Source organism: Pseudopodoces humilis, chromosome 1 (genome assembly GCF_049639895.1).
Source record: "Pseudopodoces humilis isolate 2021_Gansu_Grassland_sample_001 chromosome 1, ASM4963989v1, whole genome shotgun sequence".
NCBI lineage: Eukaryota > Metazoa > Chordata > Aves > Passeriformes > Paridae > Pseudopodoces > Pseudopodoces humilis.
Window position 1 is genome coordinate 114,742,055 of NC_142200.1, and position 24,839 is coordinate 114,766,893.

General features: G+C 37.7%; 1 protein-coding gene across 4 annotated transcripts in view; it reads left to right on the forward strand.

Annotated features, from left to right (window-relative positions):
* Positions 1–24,839, forward strand: part of ZNF385D (zinc finger protein 385D) — a 411,842-nt gene that overhangs the window by 244,174 nt on the left and 142,829 nt on the right. Inside the window, exon 1 of one of the 4 annotated variants that reach the window (XM_005518941.3) lies at positions 5,119–5,331. The exons of the other annotated variants lie outside the window; for them this stretch is intronic. Coding sequence (XP_005518998.1) covers positions 5,310–5,331 — 22 coding nt within the window. The 5' untranslated portion in view covers positions 5,119–5,309. Of the gene's footprint in view, positions 1–5,118; positions 5,332–24,839 lie in introns of those variants that run through there. 4 annotated transcript variants of the gene reach the window in all.

Here is a 24,839-nt window from a genome sequence, read left to right on the forward strand (position 1 = left end):
GCACCAGTTGTGTATTCATTCACATTTATTAACTTAAATCTTGTCCCGTGCTTAGGAGCAGAAGATGACAGGAGTGGGCATTTAGGGAAAGAATTAGCAGCAACGGTGCGTAAATAAAATGTGTGTTTGGTTTTATGCTGGCCACATTCTGCTTTTTTGTTTAATAACTATCCATGTCAATGGGAAGGAAATTCAGGAGAATATGACCTTACAATTGCTACATGTTATCTGTGCTCAAACTAAAAAATACCAGAAGTACTAGCTTTAAGCTTAGAAAAAGAGCATATTGTTCTATTTATATTTCTTAAGCTGTGTATGTAGAAAATCCTTAAAAAGAGCAGTGCTGTAAGTATGTTACTGATTTGATAAAGTTTGCTTGGCAAAGCTTTGTAAAAGCTCTCAGAATCAAAGGTAAGCCTTGAAAATGCTTTTTATAGGAGGTTCTGGTTAGCCATTTCCAATAGAGAAAGGAGCAGTTGATCAGATAGCAGCTAAACTAATGAAAAGCATCATGGAAGTGACAGGAAGATTAATTAAGTTCCTCCAGTTGTATTCACGTGTTGTGGTACAGAGTTCCTTCGGGTACTGCTGCAGTTAAATGGTATTCATGGTGACAAATATTGCACATTTCCAGAACTGACACTTCTGATTCAAGGGTAAAAAACACATTTGGTAGTTTTAGCCCGTGAAGAATGTCAAAACCAAAGATGAGCCTCTGTGGTTGTTTAAAATATACAAATGTAACTTGCTCCTTCCCTTCTTATCCTTCAGTGTAACCTCAGGAGATTTGTAATGAATCACAAAATCTGCATTATTATGTAGTATATCTTAAACTGCTCCAGATGGCTTCAAAATAAAAACAAACCAAAATTCTTGCTGATGTACTTAGTATATTTGATTTGAGGCACAAAAATATGTGCACTTGGAAACATTTTCAATTACTTTTGGAGGCTTACAAAACTGTGGCTTGTTTGCTGTTCTTTCTTTCTGCACTGTGGTCACTAATAGGAATGGAATAACTTCAGTGCATAAATTTCCAAATTATGTGGAAATTCTAGACCCACTTTACTTTCAAGTATCTTTTAGTTCTGGGACGCATTTGATGAATTAATAGGCCAAGTGTGACTTGGATTGTTTCTCCCATTTTATTTTCAGAAATTAAAGTTTGCACAATATTTTTTTTTTTTTTAATATCTGTCTCTGTACAGTAGACAAAATTTATTTTAGGAAAATCTGTATGAGATCTTTTAGCCTACTGCACATGATGATAGACTTAAAATATTTTATCACTGAGTGTATTTGTTGACTATTATGACACCTCCACCAACAAAGAGTTCCCCAATCTGCTTCTGCATTTGCAAGAGATGATCTTTGGTCAGCCTCACTAACTGACATTCATCAAAGCCATTTGGTAAGAGTTTGGGTATAAATCTAGTGTTACTTGCCTCCTGGAAGAGTTCAAGACTGGAAGAGGGTTTTCCAGGAATCCTAGGGAATTAAATGGGTGCATTAATATAAAATATTAATTAGTCTCTGCAACAGACTTGCCTGTGAGTGGCTTTAATACTTACTGTGGGGGCATTGTGTAAATCAGTGGATAGATAAAAATCAGTAGAAGGAAGAGAACAGAGGAGCTAGATCATGAAGTGGCCCTCTGGCTCTAGACCAAGTCAGGTGCGGGGAATAACCTGTAGGTTTTTCAGGTCTGGAGGAATGTAGGGGATGTGCTGTACTCCTGGGCCATGTGTGCTATCTTTTTTTTGTCTATTCCAAGGAGCTAATGTCCTGTGGGTTGTTCTGTATTTTGAAAATCTCCTCTTTGTGGCAAAGCTTTTACCAAGGTGAGAAAGGACAGAAGAATCTCAAGGTGGAGATGCTATTATGAAAAAAAGAAAGAGGTTGTTGGAAAAGAGGATTTCAGGGAGTAGAAGTTGTTTCTATTATTAGAAATAAGGATAAGGGCTAGCTGGTTTAGGAGAGGGTAATTTTTCTTCTTATGTTTATGCTATTGTTGAATCACAAGGGTTTGGGGGTTTTGTTTTTATAAGTGAACCATGCATGAAAATATGAAAATTTTGCAGTTGACCGGTATCTGTAGCAAAGTTAAATGCTGGTTAGCCTGTGCCGGCTTGTTGGTGATTGGGAGTTCACACCACGGGCTGACATCATGGACTAATTTGCTCATTCATTCTGCATGATCCTGCATGCCCAGGCTGGGTCTACTCAAATCTCCAGGCACACATAAGTGTTTGCTGCTCCTGACTGTACTTCCCTACAGCTGTTTTCAGCAGAATCCTCAATGCTTGCATTAAAACACCAGCCATTTGGGATTGCAATTACTAAACTAAACCTTGCTTTCACTGACAGTGACAATATCCCACTCGGGAATAAAATCTATTTTTTGTTCCTTGCTTGAAACACTGCTTCTCTCTGCAGCTTATTAGTGTTCTATGTGTGTAAGTGAAAGCAGAGTTTGTCATGGAGTATGTGAATTTGGGCTGTAAAAGCTTTCCAGTGATTTTCCCTCCTACCTTGCATTTCTGTAGTTGAAATGAAATTAAAGTTCTTGTTTCAGTTTCTTTGGTTAATTTAGTTGTATACTTACTCTCAGAACACAAACAAATGTAACAAGGAGAAAGGTTGTCCTTGTTTTACATCCTAGCGGGTGAAACAAAAGTGGAGGTAACGTTCAGAACCATGTAGTGGAGAACATGTCAGTCAGAACATGTGGCACTTTGGTGTTTACATTTCCTGAGGATCAGGCACCAATAAACTGGTAGAGGTATTGTAACACAACAGCCATTTCGAGAAGGGGTATTTAAAGGCAGCATGGTGCTTGCCTCAGCACTAATCACACATCTACACAGACATGAGCCTTCTGTACCCATAGCCTGAATCAGGAGGCATATTGGCTTGGTGGAACATTGAGACCAGAGTTAGACTGCATCTTGCAGAGTTTGACTTCTGGCAGAATAACCCCAAGCTTTTTGTTCTGTGATAGGGTAAACGCAGCTTAACAGGCAAATGCTGTGCCTGGGTGCAGACTGTCTTAAAGGACGTCACGCAGTGCCTCTGCAACAGCACTTCAGAGATGGAAATGGAGCTGAAGGATTTCACAGAGAATTGATTCTCTGAGCTTTTACCCTCTGTGAAGGGAGAGGATGGAATGCTTGTGCTGCAGAAGGCTCCTGATAGTAGCTTATACCTACTGCTCAGAGAACATTAGAGTGTTTCAACTGAGATATTTTAAACCAGTCTTTGAGGACGGTATTTTCTCCTATAGCGAGTTGTGCTTCCCTGTACTGTAGAAGTGAATGAGCATTGTAATGATGAAATAAAGGAAAGGAATGTGCCGTGAATACCCTCTGTTACTTGCTGTCTGCACTGTGTAGTTGAAACATAGGCCATGATTTCTAGACAGCTTCTTTTTTCTTCTTTTCTCCAGGGATTTTTGGACAGCATTTCTTCACTGTGATTTAAGATTTGCTCAACTTATGTTGTTGGTCACTTTGACCCACACAAGAAGTTTTGATCTTCCTCCCTTGTGCACTGTGGCCTGAGAATGCACTGCTGCACTGCATGCTTTTCAGTTGTGTAGCAAATCTTATTTTGGAGTTTGTGTACCATGGATCTCTCATTTCAGGGCTTGCCTCTTTCTAGGGGCAGTTGAAATAAGAAAGGGCACTGAGAAAAGCTAGGTATCAGAAATTAATAGCTGTGGGACTGCCAGTGAGGGACAGGACTGAAACTGGTGCCCCAGTTCCCTGTCAGTGTGCAATCTCAGTAACATTCACACAGGTAGCCTACAGAAACCTCGTGAGGGCAATGCTGCGGAGGGCTCTTGCCGAGAGATGCGTAGCGGCACTGAACACCGGGCTCTTACCTCTGCTGCCACAACTGGAGCGTTCCTTGGCTGCTGTGCTGCTGTGATAATTTTGTCCAAAGTGATTGGACCTCATGAAATAGTACTTATTGTGTGGTGGTTTTACAAATAAGAAGTGGAGCTTTAAATGAATTATACCTGTCATCCTCTTTCCTGTAGAATAAAAGCATTCATCCCATTAGATCCTATTATAATGAAATAAACGCTTCAGCATACTGTCCATTATTTTTTTACCTTTATTTAGTGTAAGTGTATTATCACTGATACATGCCAGACTGACAGCAGGAAACCAATGTCCTCTGTTGATTCAGAGAAGAGACATATGTGCATAAATACAGACCGCATTGTCTTCACCACACTGCTGTGCTGTCGGATCCATCCCAAAGCACTACATGGTGGACAGTATTTTGGTGTTTCTTTAGTCTTTCTTCCTATGAAGCTGCTACTAGTTCATATAGCAGCAGGGACATACTTACAACAAACTTAGGACCTCTCCATTTGCCACAGAACAATAAAATACCTACCAGCTGCTAATGACTTATCAACCTGGACCAGAAAGCAACTAGAGACCTGGAGGGTGAAAGGTTGTAAACTCCATTACAGAGCCTCGTTGTCATATATCTCCTGTCCTCACACTTTTTTATTCAGGTGAAGAGATTGTAGTTTAAAAAAATCAGTTCAGCTGTATTGAAATTGAACTCTCTATTTGCCAGTTGCTTTTTAAAAATAGAAACAGACTTGTCTTTATCCAATATTTGGATTGAAATTGTTTACTGAAGTGGAACTATTGATTTAAAAAAGAAAAAAGAAAGAAAAGTCTTAGGGGTACATGATCTTGCAAAGTGCCAGGCATCTTTATCTTCTATTGAAGTAGGGTTATTGAGGCACTCAAAGCTTCTCCTGGAGCCTGCCCTTCAAAGAAAAATACACTAACAATATACGCTTTGTCTTTCCCATCTATTATGTAATTGAGCACGTTATGTCACTAAACGCGTTTACTGCCAAGGAAAAAAAAAAAAAAGCCTGTACAATTTTAGAAGGGCTTACGTTTTTTTGTCCAAACCAGAGTTAGGTTAACCAGGATATAAGAGCATGTCGTTGCAAGCCCGCTAAAGAAAAGATCTGTTTGTAGTACTCTTAGTCCTGATGTCACAGGCACAGCAAGGACATCAGAAGGAGGAGTCAGATTACAGTAAGAATGGGCAGTGCAGCATGCAGCCGGAGTAAACGCTAAATCAGACAGGGATTGTATCAGGGATAAGACTGCCTGCAAAGCGCTCATCCTGAGGAGGCACACTGCTCTCTCACGCTTCTCGTGCTGGGAAATTTCCACATAATGTAGAATGAAAAAGCTCTGTTTTACATGTCAGCCCTGTGCAGGAGCTAATGCTGAATACACAGCGGTGGGATCCTGACTGCATGATTAATGAGAAACATAATGTATTTTGGTAAGTGTTAACTGTGATGTAATTCTGCTTCTGCTCACATTATCAATAGGAGTGATTATTACAGATTTCAGATTCAAGAACATTTTGTGCTGGCACGCACCTAAAACTGACAACTGGGGAATCCTGCCGGCTGTGCAGTTTGAAAGGATTCCATTGTCTGGGAAATTTTTTGTTTGAGTGGGTTACTGCGTAGTTCTAGCGGTTTGAAAAGCAAGCGATATAAGATGAACTTGTGCTAGGTTTGTTTTAAATGAACTTGTGTTTCATCTGCCAAGAAGGGATGAGAAATGCTTGTGAGGCATGGGAAGTTTTAGACGAACTTAATGTAATGGACGAGCTGCTACTGCACTGTCAGTGCTGGGGAGGCACAGCGAACCTCAGTATTTCATTCAGCTTTTAGTTTGAAGAATTCGAAGGTACAAAGGCGAAACAATGTTTAATTTGCTGTGATTGCCGAGTACTCTACACTGTGCACATCACCAGTGTGGAGCTGGCTCCTAGTATACCACAAAATATATGTTATTTTAAGCCTTTAGGGGTCTTGGAGCTGTTAAATATTTGTGCAGAGTTTAGTTTTGTTGCTTGATGGAAATCTTCCTTCGGCTTACAGCTGAGCTGGCTGCATACCCTAAAAACATGCTGGAGTGTACAGCTATGTCTAAGCAACGTAACGCTGCAGTACTAGGCTGGGGTGTATGATTGCAATAGAATGCTGCAGGTTAGTGATGTTAAAGAGCAAAGGAAAATAAAATAGAGAATTTAGTGATAGGAAAATGCTATTCTTGACTGCTTGAAATCTCATCTGGTCTCACTGTTAATTTATAGCAGCATAATACTTAGAATGAACATAGAGCAGGGAGTGTAAGGATTTCTGGGACATTCAGCAGCTTTCTCAGTTTCATTAAATATTGAATCAGTTCACTTCAAGCTTTAAGGGAAGAACTTTTGTAATATTCTCAGTGCTGTCAAAAAAGTACTATGCCTTGTGCCATGCTAAGCACTATCTTATTTTCATAAAATTAAAGACTGTTTGTGTATGTGAATGTGATTTGTCTTAAACAGTGAAATATATCAATTACGAAAGCCGATAGATTTAGATGTAAACTGTACTAGCAGAAAAAAATATACAAATTGGTTGAGTTCTTAGAACTGTTTTCAAAGATAAATTTTCAGTGTTTTAGCTTTACTACATTTTCAAAAGACTGAGGAAGAATAGGCAAGCATTATGGTTTTAGGTTTGAGTAATTTTATTAAGTCTCTTCACCATTAAAAAGGCCAGTTTAATTTGCTATTTGTTTCTTTCCAGTATTTTTCTACCTTTAACAGCATTATAAGCTCAAGATGGGTTGATTTTTTTTTAGGTTGTTTTTATTTTTTTTTTTGAGAAACAGTTCTTCTTGTGTGGGATTAGAAGTTGCAGTTTCCTGAAGTTATAGAGTTAGGTTATTAGGTATATGTTAGCTGCATTGTATTTAATTTTTAAATTTTCTTCCTGTCTATAATTTTCAGAAATATGTAATGGTGATCAAACTTTTTTGGTGTTGCTTTGAAAAAATAAAAATTGCTGTATCATATGCTTATTTGTTTTCTGGTACAACACAGGTTTTTAAATGGAAAAAAACTGTATTGTGCTTTCTCTCTGCTTTGTAGGAAATTTCACTTTTGAGAGCAGAGCTGAAAGTTTCTGCTAGGCAGGTTCTCTGTCTGCTGTATTCAGTCTGAAGTTTCCTTCAATATTAAGTTCTAAATGAATGTCCCTGTCTTTTGCATAAGAAAGCATGAGCTGGGAGATAATGTTTACCTGGTGTTATTCTGGGTATTTTCTTGCTATTCTGGGTATTTTCTTGCACTGTCAGTGAGAAGCCAGAACATCTGTAATCTCACCTGTCTGTGTTACTGCACAAAGCAGTATTGCACTGAGCCAGATGAAAGGTTGGCTGCGTACATTGCGCACCTACTTTGATTTCAAAGTGCTACAGCCATCACATAGACAATATTGGAATTTTATTTTTTCTAAGGAAAAAAAGTATACTTTCCTTTAAATATTAATAAAGAATTCTGTAGTGTTTTTGAGGGGTTTTTTTTTTTTTTTTTTTTTTTAGTCCATACATGCAACTATTGAAACTATTGAGCCACATAACTAGAGAAAGGGGAAAAAAAAAAAGCATTTCTGTATGTTTGTATGCATCTGGTTTGCTTTTCTGGGCCTTCTTATCTAATTGCTGCTGATGTAAGGTGGCATAATGGGAATGCATATGTGCAGCATTAAGGTTGAAGTAAATACTGAAAATAATTACCATGGAAAGTAAGACCTAACCCTCTGACAGTATTATTGTTACAGACCAAGTGTTAATGGGTGAAGGGAGATTTTTAACTATCAGAGAGAGAAGCTGATAAATTCAGGAATTTGTCATCATGTTTCTCTCTCTCTTTACATCTGTAGCCTTCAAGAAGATATTCTACCTTTATCTTACATCCTACTATGTATATTTTACTATTTGAGCTAAGCCTTCAAATAACTAAACTCATTGTTAACCCTTCTAAATTCATGAGCCTTTCTTTTACATTGCAACTGAATTGTGATGTAGTTGTTTTAAGAACTGCTAATTTTCACTCACCGTGCTGTGCTTTTGAGTTTGTTGTTTGGTCACCGTGGATACATTTCTTACTTATTGTATTGATTTTGCATTCATTATTTCAAGCTGAATAGGAATATGGAATTGTAATAATAATAGTAATAAAAAATCCTACAAAATGAGGTAGTGTGTTTATCGAGTAAGCCAAAAGCCAATGAAAATAATAAATTTCTTTCAAGCGTTATCATACAGAGACGTTTTGCACTTAAGAACATACATGAGTACCTCAGAGCAACTTTTTGCCTCTATTTATGGCCAAGTTAATAATTTAGCAGAAGACAGAAGTCAGCTGTGAGCATTCTCAGCAGTTGCGAGAGGAGGAATGGTGGGTGGCTCTCAGCGCCACAGCGCTGATGTAGCACGCTGCTGAGGGGGAGCCTTCCCTAGTCCTGCTCAATGTGAGGGCTCTGCTGTGGCTAATGGCCAGAGCTGCACCTCTACCTCAAAAGGCCCCACTGGCCACTGTCCCCCTGGCTTGGCCACCTGGCCGTGACTGCGCCTTCCTGGGCCTGGCAGTGCGGGCGGCCACGGGAGCTGGCTTGTCCTGGAGCGCAGCGGCCCCGTGGCCACCCCTGGCACTGGGGTGGCCAGGCTGGTGATGGCAGGTGGGAATTCTCTTGGCCAGGGGAAGGGGCAGAGCTGCTGCTGGGTGTCCTGTGCCGCTCCACACTCCAGGGCCTTCTAGGCGGAGGAAACGCCGCAGTGATATTGCAGTTCTGGGACAGTGAGCACGGGTCCTGAGGGCTCGGGGACCCTGGCTGGAACCGAGAGCAAATCTGTCACCTCCAGCACCAAGAAAAGTCACTGCCCCCATACTTTGGCCTTACTGAAAAGGCAAAACACAAAAAAAATTCTAAAATTAAAATTTACAAAGGAAAGGAGGGGGAGAGGAAAAAGAAAATATTGTACCTTTCTTTTTTCTTTTTTTTTCCCCCTCCCTCCCTGCCTCTCTCCCTGCCTCCTCTGAACCTATTACTGTTTTAAGTAACTTCTGTTGTCAATGTTTCACATTTTACAGGAAATTAATATATTGGCATGGAAATTACTATATAAAGCATTAAGGGAAACAAACAAATAATTTTTGCCTAAAAATGCCATATGCCAATGCATTTCTGTTTGTATGGTGGCTGTTTTAAATTTCAGTGGGGTTTTTTCAGTCAATGCTGCAGAATGTAGTAGTTAATCTGCATACATGCTATTATTCTGAATATCACTTTTTATTTCTGGAACACTTTCTTTAAGAGATTCATGCTGGATGAGTCATGGAATAAAAAGAATACACCACCCCCCCGCCCCCCGCCCCAAATCTCATCACCTCTTTAAAGAAAACACACATTGTGCAAGCCAACTGACCAACTGCTGAAGCAGGGTTATTTTCTGGTTTTTGAGTTTTTTTTATTTGTTTGGTTTTAGTATTTTGTTTGTTTCAATGAAAATATTTGGTTCTTACTGGTTTGTTTTTAGGAGGTTATTTTTCCTTCTAGGTTAGACACTGGAGGCCTTTAGCACCATTTCTGTTTTCATTTAAGTCAGGATGAATCTGTGTTGATAAGGTTCTTTTAAAATGTTTTCAGAGCCACAGATACTGGATTGCTAACTGTGTTTGTCACCAGCTATCTGCAATAAGAAAGTGTAGTTAATATATAATGGATGCTGTGTGTGACAGAAGAATTCAGCTGAGCAAGCCAATGTATAGGTTCTTGAAAACTGTGGGAGCCTGATGTTTATATGTGGAACATTACAGCCTCCTGGGCAGTGAAGTTCATATCTTGAAGCACTGAATAATCATTAATGCAAGTATACATAATAACAATAAAAAAAATCCTGTTTGAACTTACAGAAACTGCTCTGTGCTAGATTGCACTCTTTTTGCTTCTGTTACAGAAACTGTTCATTTGAAATGCCTCTGAATATATATCCAGTATATTGCCTTAAATAAAAGGTCCTTTTGCCATTTCACAAGCAAAAAAAGTCATTCCAAGTGTAACTTTTCTTGTGGGTGACAGAATTGCTCCAAACCCAAAACTGGAATCAGTGGCTTCCTTCTTCATTAGAGATTAGATCACAGTTGCTTCAGCTGAAGGTCCTTTAACAAAGTGTGTGCTCACATGCTCATGTGAATGTGTGTCTGTGCATATTTTAACTGGGATGAATGTAGGAATCTAATCCTACATTCCTTCCCAACAAATTCCTTCCCATATTTTTTCTGTTAAGAAATTAAATTAAGAAGAAACAGATTTGTAAAATTTTCATTGTGATATCATAAGTCTACTTTCTTTTTTTTTTTCTAAAAGGCAACACATCATTTTTACAAAATATTTTAAAATAATGAGAACCTTTGGCTGTATTATTTTAGAGTCATATGGCTGATACCTCTCTGTGCCTGTGTGCAAATATCCTTTCATGTTATTTTGATTTTCTTTCATAAGCTAGTGGCAGTTCTAGAAATTCTTGCAATTACAAAAATGTTAATCGGGTTACAGGAAACCTTTTAAAGATTTTGCCTCTCATTGCACTAAAGAAGATGGTGGTATTTGAAAAAAGGAGCAATATATTTGGACTGGGAAAGGAAATATTTCAATTTGCCATTAGATCATGAAAAGTTCTTGAAATACAATAGAGGTCACAAGGGCTTCAGTTTTTAAAAAGGACATATTACATGTAATATACTGCAAAGATTAGTTTTGAAGCTGAAATTGCATAGATGATTGGTAACATTCAGAGAAAATGCAGCAAAAGAGAGAAATACCAGAACTTGAAGTGGCTGAGATTGCACTTGAATTAAATTGCTGGGGATGAAAGTGGGAAGAAGCTTTCCTCTATTGTAGGGCTAAGTCATTATATGGCAAAACCGCATTCTGTAGGTCAGCCTGTATGCTCAGTTATTTTATCAACACTTCTTCGAGAAATCTACTTAGGGGTGAAAAATCTAATACATGAAGCTGCATTACTGACTCATATGCTTAGACCTTCTTGCTCATTTTGTTGACCACTTCCTTCAGCTCATCAGTCCCACGCTCACGAATCACGTTTCCTTAGACAATATTTTTCCTGCGTACATATGCACCATAAAGAGTTACTGCAATTTTAAGCGTGGTATGACAGCTTAAAATACTTGGCAAGGGTCTGGATCAAATGTAAAATATGAAGACACAGCTGTAATTTCAGATTGGAATTATAAGGGAGGCTCTTATGAAAGTTCTACTACTATACACACTTGCCTCTTGTTAACATCTGTGATCATACAGTTCCGTCTCTTTTGATGTTTAAAATAATATCAATTTCAAATTTCTTCAGGTTTGAAAAATGGTAAGGCATCTTGAGTCCTTATCTGGTTTTTAAACAAAAATATTTTTTCTCCCTCTGCATTTTTTTTCTCCTTTTTTTCCTTGTTTCCCTTCCCCCCTGCCCAATCTATTTTAAAAAGGTGGAGTTAGATCAACCTATTTATTTTTTTTCATACCTCTGCTAGCTGGCTGAACCAGTTGTTTGGAAATCATGAGAAATTCTTTCATCACTATGGGATAAGGTCCTGGCTCCTTTACCAAGCCAACTAATTTACTGTGTTTTGTAATCCCTGCAGGTTTCAGAATTTAAAACCCTAATGTACCACTTGCTTTTCAAGTAAAGCTTGAAAAGCTCCTGGGGTTTGATAATGTATAGTATCTTCATCTCTGAAGCAGTTACAGGAGATACAGGAATGAGATTGACTGAGTGTCTGCTAACTCTGGGCATGGCTGTTTGAAATTTTAGCATATGCCTAGGGTCTCAAAGGGCTTTGGCTCATACTGGTAATTTTTATACTATGTGTTGTTTATGTGTTCTCTTCATTACAATGCAAACCAGCAGTCTCTTCCCCAATTCTCTCCATCAGAAAACAAGATTCGAACCTAAAAAACAGGTTTATGCTAGCAAACTCCCTCTGAATATTAAAACTGTTTCTTAAGAACAAAAGAAAAAAGCTAAGCTTAATTTTCTCTTTGAGTATTATTTCATAGTGGTTCTCTTATTTATTTACTTTTATGCTGTAATTGAAAAAGCAGATGGACAATTCATTCAAATGAAAGCCATGAAAATTATCCCAGATTCTTTTGTTCTTGTTGACCTTGTTTACTCTGTTTGTTTACTATGGAGTGTAGTAAGTTATGAAGATAGCGGGAGATAATGGCTGTGTTTTCCAATATTGTTACCCATCATTACGCTAAGGATCAATACTGAATTTAAAAAAAAAACAAACTAAAAACAAAAAACCCCAGACAAATTAAAAAACCCCCACAGAAAACCAAGTCACAGAACACAGAACCTTGACCAGGTCTGCAACTGTGGGTGCAAAAGGAAGGAGCAGGTGGAGAGGAAGGCAGTCTTGGCACCGCAAGGAATATCAGTGTTCTTTTTGCTAAGCCAAGTCATTTTTCAGTAGTGACCTGAGGGTCTACTGTCTCTATAGTACAATGTTTAGCAAATTAGGTTTTGTTTGCTGGTATTTACCTGTGATAGCAAATCCACTCACCTCCTGTCAAAACGAGCAATGTAACAGGTGCATTCAGTTTGCCAGATCTGTGACTATTATGTAGCAAGCACACTGTTTCTCTGTTTTTTCTATTATTGCTTATAAGCTGTGATGCTGTAAGCAGCCAGTTTTTCATCAGTGGAAGTTGCATGGCTTGTCTGCTTTTAGGTAGCATAGAAAAAATAACTTTGCAGACATACATAAAACTACATAATCTCCTACTCTGCAATTCCTGTGTTTGTAAAGGACAAATTCTAACAAGCCAAACAGGCCATAAAAAATTGTGTATACATATGTAAGGATATATTTAAATCCTTTTGCTTTTTGTCTCCTGACTGAGGGAGTGGCAGCCACATGAACATGGGTACTACAAAGCCACTGAACTGTATAATTTCTAGTATCCTTACATTATTTTAGCACTCAAGACATGATGTAATCATTTACAAACATTTGTCTCGCCAATCCTGACCACAGTCTGTCTGCCTTGTAAAACTGGTTGTTTGGTCCTCCTTCCCACATGCAGTGCTAGGGCAGTTGCAACAGCCTCCTAATAATACATTTAGATTCTTAGGCTTAAATCTTAGTAGCCCTGAGTACTTGGAAATTGCATTGGTCTACATGGTATGATTTTTCTCTCCCCAGTATTTCTTCATTAAGGAAGGTTTCAAAATAACAACTCTTTTTTTTTTTTTTTTTCAATTTGGGTGAGCTAAAAATTTTCATTACAGTTTTAAATTCCTAATGGTTTTCCTTTTTTTCTTTCCTTTTTTCCCCTTTTTCTCCTAATTCTTTGCTGCATTTATGTAGAACATAAAAGATATATTCTTACATAGATGTTGCTGACAAACCTACTCAATACTAGTTAGCAGCCCATCCATATTAGCATTTATCTCTGCACACTCTGACAATGCATGTAATAGGCTACCTGCAGGTTTTCAAGGCTGAAAGTCAGTGGCCCTAAAGAGGGACATTAGTACACATATGTCCTCACAGATATGCTCCTTCATGTGAATGAACTCACCAAATGTAATAAACAAACATGGAAAGGCTGAAAACACACTAAAAACCATTCAAGGCAACACTGCAAATCTCTCTAGCAGTGTAGATACAATCAAAAAGTGATTGTCGAAAGACTTAGAGGGTGTGAAATGTACATAGACTCTGCTGGCAGAGAAAGCCAGGCAGCATGTAAAGTGGGGTGGCCTGCTGGTGCTGCAGCAAAATGGTACTGGAAGCACCACCCTTCACAAGAACTCCAAGATGACCAAACAAAACTGCTCTGTCTTGCCATCATGACTAGCTTGAAGCAGAATTGTCATCAGCTGCTATCATCAACACACAGGGAAGAAAAAAATATTTAAATAGTCTGAAATTAACATTGTGAAGACCATGAATGATGATGCTACATATCACTGTGGACACCCAGAAAACTCCACAGATTTCAGGAAGAAAATGCAGATGTGTAGAAACTTAATTTAATTTTACTTATTATCCCCTACCCTATTTTTGAAAAAAGAAAGCTAAATGTATCCTAAAGATTCAGTGTAGTGATGAAAAACAGAACAGAACTCTCTCAGGTAGGCAGTCTTTGATGATACTTAACATTGAAAAACATTAACAATTAATGCTCCTAAAATATTCCTCAGTTTATTCTAACAATGTTTATGTGATTTGTATAAGTTTTTTGTGCATTTCTAGTAGGAACATTTCTTCATGGGAACGTTCACAAAGATAAAAATTGCATGATACTTTATTGCAATTTTTATAGGAATGTTTTTATGTTAAAAGCTATGCCAGCACATTTTCAGTAATACAAAACTCACTTTAGATTCATCTGCAAACAGAAATATTGCCATCTGACCTCAGTATATAGTCAAATGAATTATGAATATTTTATATCAAATATCTGTTTGAGAGACTCCAGCTGAGCTAATATCTTCTGAATCACAAAGATAAGAAGAAATAATGGTAATTATAAATTGTTAGCCCTTTCTAGATGCTCACAGCAATAGCTGGTTAATACTGTCAGAGAATGTTTACCATAATGAATAAGTTACCCTTTTAAGAAATCTTTGCAAGGTGCCTGTGATGGGCAGATTTCCAGTTTTTCAAGTTTTTCTGTCTCTAGCCAGATTCTGTTCTAGTAAATAATGTAGGGAGCTGATTGTGGTAGTAAATCAGTTAAGGTAATATTGATGTCTTATCTGAAAAAAGTTGGGCAGCTTTTGAAAACTGTTGGTATAATGTAAGTATGGCAACTGCTAGCAAGTATCAAAAAAATCTCTTGCAAGTTCAAGGATCTTTCAGAAAAAAATGAGCTTTCCCCACTGATAATGTTTTCACTGAGTCAGATCTGTTTATAGAGAAGGAGGATGTTTCAGAAAGTAATATTATTTGAAATTAACTGTGGAAAGTGTTGGACTGTGCTAACAGATTTGCTTGAACTCAGTTTTATTCACTGGACCTTACATCCTGGGAAACTTCCATGGCCCACAGAAAAGTCAGAGTTTCAGCTGTGCTAGAAATATTAAACTATATCTATTCTAATTCAGGTAACTGCCAAATAATTTGTGATAGTTGTGTTTAATGTCTCCAGCCATTTCAAATGCAAATTAAATGCTCTTTAGAATCTTAAAACTGATCATCAGCAGTGTAGTCAAAATCTGGCAGCCAGCTGGGCAGCAGGTCTGGGGGTGAAGTAGCATGATGCAGTGATGGTGATGGATTTAGCTGTTTGGGCTGCAGATCCTCTTTAAATAGCTGTTCCCTGTACCTTTGCCAGAAGGGACAATGAATGTGATGGAAAGATGAGCTTGGTGGTTGGATAATTTTAATTGCATTGGTCTCATATGGGAAGATGCATCTGCAGGGGGGAACGTGGTGCTGCAGGTCTTGCCATGCTAGAGGAGATCCGAACACCTGTGGGACAAGACTCCATCATTCCCTTGTCTACCTCAGCTCTGATACTTTCCATAGAAAGGCTCAGGAGTCAATTTCAAGGCAATGAAAATTACCTTTTAAAACCACAAACCTCTTTTCTATAAGCTTAGCATGGAGCTTTCAACTGCAAACACATATAGTCATTATTGTTCTTATTAATTTCTGTTACCGAGTCATCTGCGCCAATAGGGGTAATATGACATTCCTAAGTCAACTGGACTATTACTTCTATAGTCTCCTAGGCCCAAAACAAATCTTAGGTTTACATTTGCAAGGAATTAATCTACATGTGTAGGTAGGATGGTGGCTTGCAAGCTTTCCTGCTTATGTACAAGTTATGAAGAGTATCTTTTAATTCACAATAGTCTCATTTTTTTTATTTCAGTTTTGTTTGATTTCCTGGGGGCAGCCACTCCAATGCCTTGTTGAACTCAGATGTCTTTTTTGCCTCATTAAAGCACATTAAAAAAGATCAGGATAATTCAATGACTAGTTCAGCAGTTTGTGGATATTCTCCTCCAGTTAACAGACTAGATTAGTTAAGCAGAAGAGCAGCAATAAGAGAAGTCTGGTTTTTCTTATCTTCCCCACCCCCTCACTAGCAGAGGAGGCTTAACATTTTTCTTAGAGGATCGTCTCATACATCTCTGTTGAAGTTTCTGACCACAAATCATATCAAGCTATGATTGCTGTGGGTTTGTAGCTCAGCCAGAAAAAGCTGCATGTGGGAGAAGTTCATTTCTAGTCTGCAGGATTTTGACATTTGCAGTTGTGTGTCTGGAGCTGCTGCATGGACATGTATTAAAATTGTAGGAAACAATTTTAGGAAACTGTAATTTGTAATTAGAATGTTGGTTTGACTTTTGAATGTGTCATTTTGGAAAGGCCAAATAACATTTTTCTACTATAATATACAGCAAATTTGAAATATATAGTGAATTTTACTATATATTAAGAGTTAAAATCTTGTACTAAATCGTCCAATAAGAGGCCATTGTCCATGCTATTAGAGCAAGAGCACCAACTTAAGAAAGTTATTATCAAAAATATATTTCCATGAAAAATATTAAAAAGTTTCTAGTCTCCTTGGGTATGTATGTGCATTTATTGCTTTACGTGGGTTTTTTCAGTGTGTGATAGCTCTAAGACATAGCTCATGCCAACTTTTCCTAGCTTTCACTGAGCAGAAATAATCCTGAAATCACATTAGGTGGTAAACCGAACACAAGGGGCTTTCTAGTTGTATTTTTTTTTTAATTTTATTTTTTTATTTGGACTAAAACCAACTTGCTTACATCTGCAGAGGAAGTTGTAGGGAAACACTGAAGGGTCTTAAAAATGCAAGAAATGGATTTTTATGGGAACCAAATTCTCAGCAAGTGGTCTACTTACTTCAGGCTGTCAGACACTGAATTACACTGATTTTTAAAGTCTTTTTTTGCTGTTCTTGAGTTTCCACCAGTCTTGGTAGTCTGACTTGACCAATTTTGTAGCATGACCAGGCCTGGTCTTGGCAATGCTCTACAAAAATGTGTTGAAGAGTGCCTGGTGTAGCAACCTAAAGATGAACTCTGCACTGTTTTATTTTGTATCCCTGCTGCAATGCTCTGCTACATGCAACATTAAGAAGTTCATAAGAGTTCTGTTAATACAGTTAGTGCTTGACCTTGGACTCAGAGATTTATTTTACTTTTGCAATTTTTGGAACTGTAAATACTCATGTAGCTGAACACCTGTGTCATTTGATGCTTTCTGTGAACTTAAATGGTCAGTTAAGTGAGAGATAAAATGTAAATTTTTTTGCCATGTGGTAGCAACAGAACTACATAGCAACATGAAACAGCTGGCTGTGCTCTAGGTTTTGTCAATGTATTTTAAGTATAATTTAGCTGTCTGAAGAGTGTAATAAAGAAATCCTGTCACTCCCCATTTAAATTTTTTCTATATTTAGACAAGATTACCGCATAGGTGAAACAGAAGAGCCAGAAATTCAGGTTTGGGGAGTCTTTTCTTAGATGATAAATTAAGTCTTTCTGTAAAGAAGAAACAAAGGCAACAGATTTGGGAAGCTACAGATACCCTGTGTTCAACTGTAGAGAAGCAGGAGCCATAAGGTCTCAGCCTAATGCAGATATGTAGACAACAGGACTGTGCCAGCATCAGTGGTTTAAGGCTGAAGAAGTCTGTATAGATCTTGAATTTTGTCATGGTCTGGCCAACACTGCTAAAATTTTCTCAGTGTTTCAGGTTAACATGCCCAAAACATTCTGCTGTGAATCAGGTGATTTATGTTTAGTTGCAACTCCAGATCTGTAAAACTGGCTTGAGGTTAAGCTCTGGAATGCAACCCTTACACAAGCAAGCTGCCTTTGGTTTCAGGTTTCTTAGAGGCTTGCATGCAAAATTGCCTCATTACTTGAATCGATACCTCTAATAAGCAGATTCAGTGTGCTGCAATAATTGTCCTTTAGTATTTCAGCTCAAACTAACACCCAGTGTAACTCTCCTTAGGCCACTGGAATCATATCAAGACATAGGACTCTTCTCAACACACTTTTTTTTAGTAAGATTATGGGAGTTTTTCAGCGCCATTTCTAGATACAGGAAGTGTGTTCTTGTCACAGGAAGTGTGTTCTTGTCACTGGACTCATTCTGATTTTTTTTTTAATCATGTCAGAAAGAAGAGACAGACGTCTTTCATCTTTGGTAATATATTTGGGGTATCTTAATTTTCAGCTGATGTTTATAGTTTCATGCATTTCTCCTTTGCATCTTGGTACTTTGTGGGTTTGTTTTGTTTTTATAGAGAACAGTACCAAATTCTGGATTATGCAAGCAAATTCTCTTGTATATAGTGACGTGCATTGAGTATTTGGGGTTTTGATTCATCCTTCAAATTCAACACCTTTGGTAAATTTTTAATTCCTTTTCAGTACAATAGCAGATATCTTTGTTTAAAACTCATTGTTATGGAACAGTTTGAATGTTTAGTCAGATGGAATCATGCAAACAAGAGGTGGACTCCACTCCTGTGTGCACATCTGAATTAAAAAATAACTTTTCTTACATTATTCCAACTCACATCAGTGAAACAGTTAAATATGTGCAATAGTATTTGTAGGATTGAGGTTTGTCTGTGGCTTAGCAAATCATTGTATTTCTATAACAATCTGACAATTGGTTGGCTCCCTTCACTGATTTAATAGAATTTCATTCTTGGGAATGTATTGTAAGATTACCTCTTATGGGAAGCAGATGATTACAGTACATGAGGCTCCCTTCACTCCTTAGCAGCGGAGTGGGGATGGGAGGAGGGATCTAGCTTGTCAACACATGGTTCCATTAAAGGGTCTTTGCTCTTGCATTGTCCTCCCTGCTTCTTAGCTTTTGTGAGGTTCTTCTGATCAGATTAATATCCCAAATTCATTAAAATTCAAAGGTTTAAATTTTTGTAGAGGGGGTGACTTGCTCATCTTGAGTCATAATACCATATTGAGAAATTACCTGAAACACCTGACAAAAAATTCACTTAGAAGTCTGATGACTAAATTGAGGCATTACTTTTCTGTTTTCTATTTTAATGTGAAAAAGTAACAAAAATATTAGAAATGTTAAATGCTGTGATGTAAAAAAGTTGAATTTGATTAGGTCTTTATCCCATGTAATTGAAGCAAAGCAATACAATGACTTAACATGGATCAGAGCAAATATATATATATATATATATATATATATATATACACATATAGCATACTAAATAACATGTGGAATTATACTAGACAGACTTAAAATTGTGAAGCTGCAAGATCCTTCTGATCTACATGGATTATTAGAAAAGTGTGCACCAAAGATTTTCTCCTCTTGGTACTATATTCTGTTTTATCATGGTTCCAAGGTTTGGTAGAAATGCCTTTCAAAAACCTGCATTTCCTTTAGTATCTCTCAAGTAACTGTGTAATGCAACAGAATCAGTTATTTCTTTCATTTCATTTTGCCTTTCCAACAGAGAAAGCCTTAAAAAGAAAATAAAACATGTCAACTGAGACTTTTTTTCCTGTGGAGTAAGTTTTAGTGTCTTATGCTCAAGGCTTGATTTTTTTTAACACAATAGGAAGGAGGTAGATGAGAAACAGTCTTTGGCTGCAACAAATTGAAATGTTTGAGGTGGGTTGTTTTTATACTAGGCCTGTTTCAATATATCTTTAGAGTTATTTAAGGAGATACTGAATTATAGAGCATTAATAACTATGAGGGCAGAATCAGTGAATGCTGAATTTTATTTTTGATACACACAAAATAAAATTTTAATATTTATGTAGGGCTAGAAGTAAATATTTTGAGTAGTGAGATTGCATGAGCAAGCATGGTTTTCTCTAAATTTAAATGTTTTATAATATATTTCTGTGTCTGGTTCCTGGAACAGGGGCTATGAAATTTTAAGATGGCTTGATAGAGGACCAGAACATAACCAGGCTGACTGGAAAGGTAGTATTACTTGAGAGTTTATCCTATCTCTTTTTCTTTAGAGGGGGTTTCAGGCTGTTCCTGGCCAAAGTAAAAATGCAGATGAATAGTATTTGTCTCTTCAACCATGCCTTGGTATCCCTAGCCAGCAGTGAAATCTGCACATTGGTATGCAGACCACTCCTTGCCACCTTCCATACCCCATGGAGGGTGGTTTTCTGTGTAGAGTTTTTGTTTGGTTGGTTTGTTGGTTTTTTTTTCCCTTTTAGAATTTTGCCCATATAAAATGGTAACCAAGATACAGAGGATACTGGTCTGAACCTTCTGTTTAGAGCTTGTCTTAGGTTGCAATGCAAGATGTAACCAGAAGTATTTATTCTACTACCACCTGTTAAAACCAGGTGAGGCAGTGTTCTTTATCTCTTCCATGACCCATCCTCCCTCCAGAGGGATATCTGCTGTTAATGGGCCATTGAGTCTCACTGCATGACTGATAAAATTCCATCATCCCTTTGTGCGATGCTCCACCCAGGGGGAGGAGCCAAGCATTCCTACCTGGATATAATCTGAGACTGGAACACTGCAGTCAGTCTTCCTGCACTGGATTCCCAGAAGAAGACTGGACCCATCTACACCACCACTGGACCTTTATAGGAAAACCACACCCTTCTACAGGATCACTGCTTCAACAGAACCACATCTGTCACTCCAGGAGAGCTGCAGCCACCACTTAATGAGACTGCTACCAACACCCTGACCAACAGGGTGTCAAGTTGTATTCTGACTCGGTCCATGTTTTCGTTATGCTACTTCATTTTGTTTTAATTTTCCTGGTAAAGAACTACTATTCTTTTTCCCATATTTTTGCCTGGCAGTTCATTAATTTCAAAATTATAATAATTGTGGGGGGGATGTTTACATTTTTTCCATTTCAAGAGAGGCTCCTGCCCTCCTTAGCAGACACCTGTTTTTTCAAACCAAGACACAGCTATGAGTTGTGTGGTCAACTCAGGAAACCTCAGAGCAAAATATGTGTCAGAACCTATAAAACTTTCTTTGCTTTTCGCACTCTGAATAGGGTGAATAATCACATATAGATTTTTCATGGAATAATTTTATGTCATGTGATAGTAAAACATGCTTAAGGAACATCAGGATAGGATATAGAAAAAAGTGAAAAATGTACTTCATACAGATGAAAGAAATATGAACATATTACTAGGATTGCATTTTTTTGGCCCACAGTTTGTGCTGTTTTACAGAAAATTCTTATGTGTACTTGTGTAAATGTAATTGGATTGTAATCAATAGAATTACCCACCAACAAGAATGATTTATATTAGCTAGGGGCAGGGATTCCCATTCATTAAATCTGTGGAGGACAAGCCTTTATCTATTTCCATAGATGCAGCCTGGAGCATCCAACATGTCATGGATTAGATAAATTGGGCTTGACATGCCTGTGTTTCTGGAAAATAGGACAAAAATTTCTTTTGTCCTTTATGTCTTGTCTGCAAAAGCAGCAGTGCTTTTCCCCCACCTATAGAGAATGACAGGAGATAATTTTACTCGCATGAAAAGCTTTTCTTTAAATTATAGGCATATTTTAGGTAGAGATTTGAAAAACAGACCTGCCAGTATTTTCACAAGTGTCAAGAGAAGGACAGTCAACCTAATAACTGCCGCATATTCCACCTCTCAGAGCATTTGCCTAAATCAGCTCCATCAGGTGTAAGCTTGCCAAAACTGAAGTTTTCATAGTCCTTTTTCATAAATAGCCAGTTTGTTAGAACTTCTCCACTGTAAAAGAATCTATTCACTTCCCCAGGAAAACACTAGCCCTGAGGTCAAGGGACTTTTGTGGGCTGCTGGAAACACAAGCTAAATTCCTCCGTGAAGTGAATACACATTTACACTAATCCAAACTGCTCCAAAATGCTAACATTGTGCAAGTCTCCCCAGTTAGTCAACAGCCCAACTGTTGGGACATTCCCCTGAGGTGCTGAGGAGTTACAGAGCAGACTACAATATGGGCCTTTGATTAAAATACAGACCTTGATTTCTTTCAATTTTTGAAACTTTTTAAAGAATTTGTTTCTACATTATGTGTGAAAGTGTAGCTTCCATGTAGACCTGAAGAGAAGATAAATTCTGACAGAGCTTTGCAACACAGGAAAAGTTGAATTTTTGCTGTTTTCTTGTCCACAAGCAATTGCTTCTTGAAGCAAAGCATCAGCCAAATTAGCACAGAAGAACAGATTAATTATCCGTAACTTTGTAATTGCAATGCTATGTGCAAACCCACAACCTGATTCAAGGACTATTAAAACATGGTTTCAACTGGTCCATAAATGACAGGGAATAAAAAGGTTTATAAAAGTGAATTCAATATAGTCTGTTTTGTTATGTTTTCCCTGTTGCAGAAGGGTCATGGCTAGGATCAGTAAATGGAAATGAGGGTACCCTGCTTGGGCTGTGGAGTCAGTCCTTTGTAATTTGTACTTTTTGTTTGTTTGTTTGTTTTGTTGTTTTATTTTTGTTTTTTGTTTTTCATTGCAGCTATGCATGTAGAAGCACAATTCCACTTTTTTTTTTTCATGGAAATAAAAGCATTTACTCACCAGGATATACTGTGAATTAATACCTAGTTGTCTGTTAACTGTGTTCCAGCATATCATATGACACGTTTATCTCTGTTTAAGAAAGGGAAAAAAAAATAAAATCATTTGAATTGCACAAGAGCGGCATGTGATTGCACTAAATAATGTTTGGCAAATATGTAATTTGTAGATACAATAGAGTTACAAAATTACTACTATTTATGTATGCTATAACATGTCCTATTTAAACTTTATTAAAATTAAATCTGTGACTGGATGTACATTTTCCAGAAGACAACAGTTTAATTTATTCTAGCCAAGGTTCAAATTTCTCCCATTGATTTCCAGCATCCCATTCTTTTATTTCCAGTTTTGATTTGCCTTCTGTCATCTTACTTCCCCTCCTTTCTCCTCCACTTTTCCCTCTCCCAATTTGAACTCCTTGCCCTTAGCATTGTCTTCAAGGTTTTGTGCTCTATCAGCAACAGCTCTTCTTTCATGGTTCCCTTGCAGAACTCAAAACTCTGTCCCGCAGTGAAGAACTGATTATTTGCATCCCAAGTTTTTTTCAGGCAGGTGAAGAATGGCTTAGGAGTTCATCAGGACAGCAAAAAGGTTCCCAGCAAGTCAGGAGGGATCTGCAAATTCCTGATGAATTCCTCATCTCTTCATGCTGGAAGGCTGCTCTGTTAGTGGTCACGCTTTTGTCTTGTGTGTGTTCAACTTGAACCTGAACTTTTTGGCATTGGGGCAAGAGAGCAACATCTAATGGCACAGCTCCATTAAGATATAAGCTGATCTCTGTTGCTCAATGCTGAGGGGAGTGACTCTAATCTAATCTTCAAGTATTTAGCAGAAGATACAGATATTTTTCTCTCCCCAGTACAATTATTTACATTTTTATTTTTTTTCTAACTTCCTGCTGATGAAAATCCAGGGTATAGTCATAGCTGACACAGTGCATGTGTGATTTGAGATGGCATAAAATTCTGTTCTCTTAGTAAGGCTCAAACTTAACTAAATATTTTATCCCTCTCTTTCCTCTTCAAGGCATGCTGTCTCTGTGGGGACAACAAACTGCCAAGCACTGTCTGTCTGCTTTTTCTTTGCTTCTTAATACAAAGCATCAGTTGCCTGCTAGGAAAACTTCAGTTTTGCATCAACTTCTTTTCCCAGAAACTCTTGGTCACAGAGCCTCAGGCTCTTGCTTTTTGCACAAACAGCTGTATCTCCTGAGGACTGAACTTGTTTTGTTTCAATAAAGTATAGTGGAAGTTTTATGAAAAGTAATGAGTTTGGGTTTGAAGACAATTGGGCCATGTGATCTAAGAAGCTTTTGTTCTGGCTTTACATCCTGAGAAAGAAATATATTTGTGTTTGCTGTTTCACTTTAATTTTTTTTAAGAACTTCAGGTATTTCATTCATAATGGGAGTTAAGATATTTCATTGTTAGAAAAATGTTCCTGAGCCAAATAATTTGAAGTGTTTTTAATTTAGAAATACATACGTATAGGAAAAATGATGCTACAATCTATAATTTATCTTAACAAGTATCTTTCAAATCACCATGAACTGAAAAGTTCTTTATGTCCAGGAGCCTGTCCTGTAAAATGAACTTCTATCTACTGTGGCAATGGTCCCTATCCGTTAGTAAATCCTGTGCTTTTGTTGCCATTTTAATTTTTTTCCTTATTCTTTTGCCTACCTATGAAAGATCATAAACCTAATAGTTTTAAACATATGTGCTGAGGGGCTTTTTGTGAATCAAAACTTTTGAGACTGTGGTAGTTTCTGATGTATTGTGCTAGCATTTATGCTGTTATGCATGGGAAAGAAAAATGAAAAATGTGATTTTATTTCAATAAGTATGCATTTTTGTCACATACATACACTTGGCTGGCCTATGTATGCAACTCTCTGAGGTTTATTCAGGAGGGAATTGTGGTCCAGGCTGTGTGACACTGGCATAGATTGACAGAGGTATTTTCATGTCCATTGTTATGTGCTACCTGTAAGACCAACTGCCAAGTGCAGCTGCAAAACTGATGACTTTCTGTCACTTTTTTTCTCAATGCACCTCTCTCCTTCCTTCCCTTCCACTCCCTCTGTGGAGCTAGCTTTGACTTTGCTCTTTTGGCTTAGATTCTGCCATCCTTCTCCTAATTTCATCGCTTTCTGAAGTCGATCTACTTGTTATTCAGTAAAGCAACAGAGGTTTGACAGCTAGCTGAAGAGTGAAATGGTACCCTGGAAACATGCAGTAACTTATCATTAAGTTCCACTTACTTTGCACTATGCAGTTACAAATGCTTAAAAACACTTCCCAGTGAATTATTAATGCTAAATGGAATTATTAG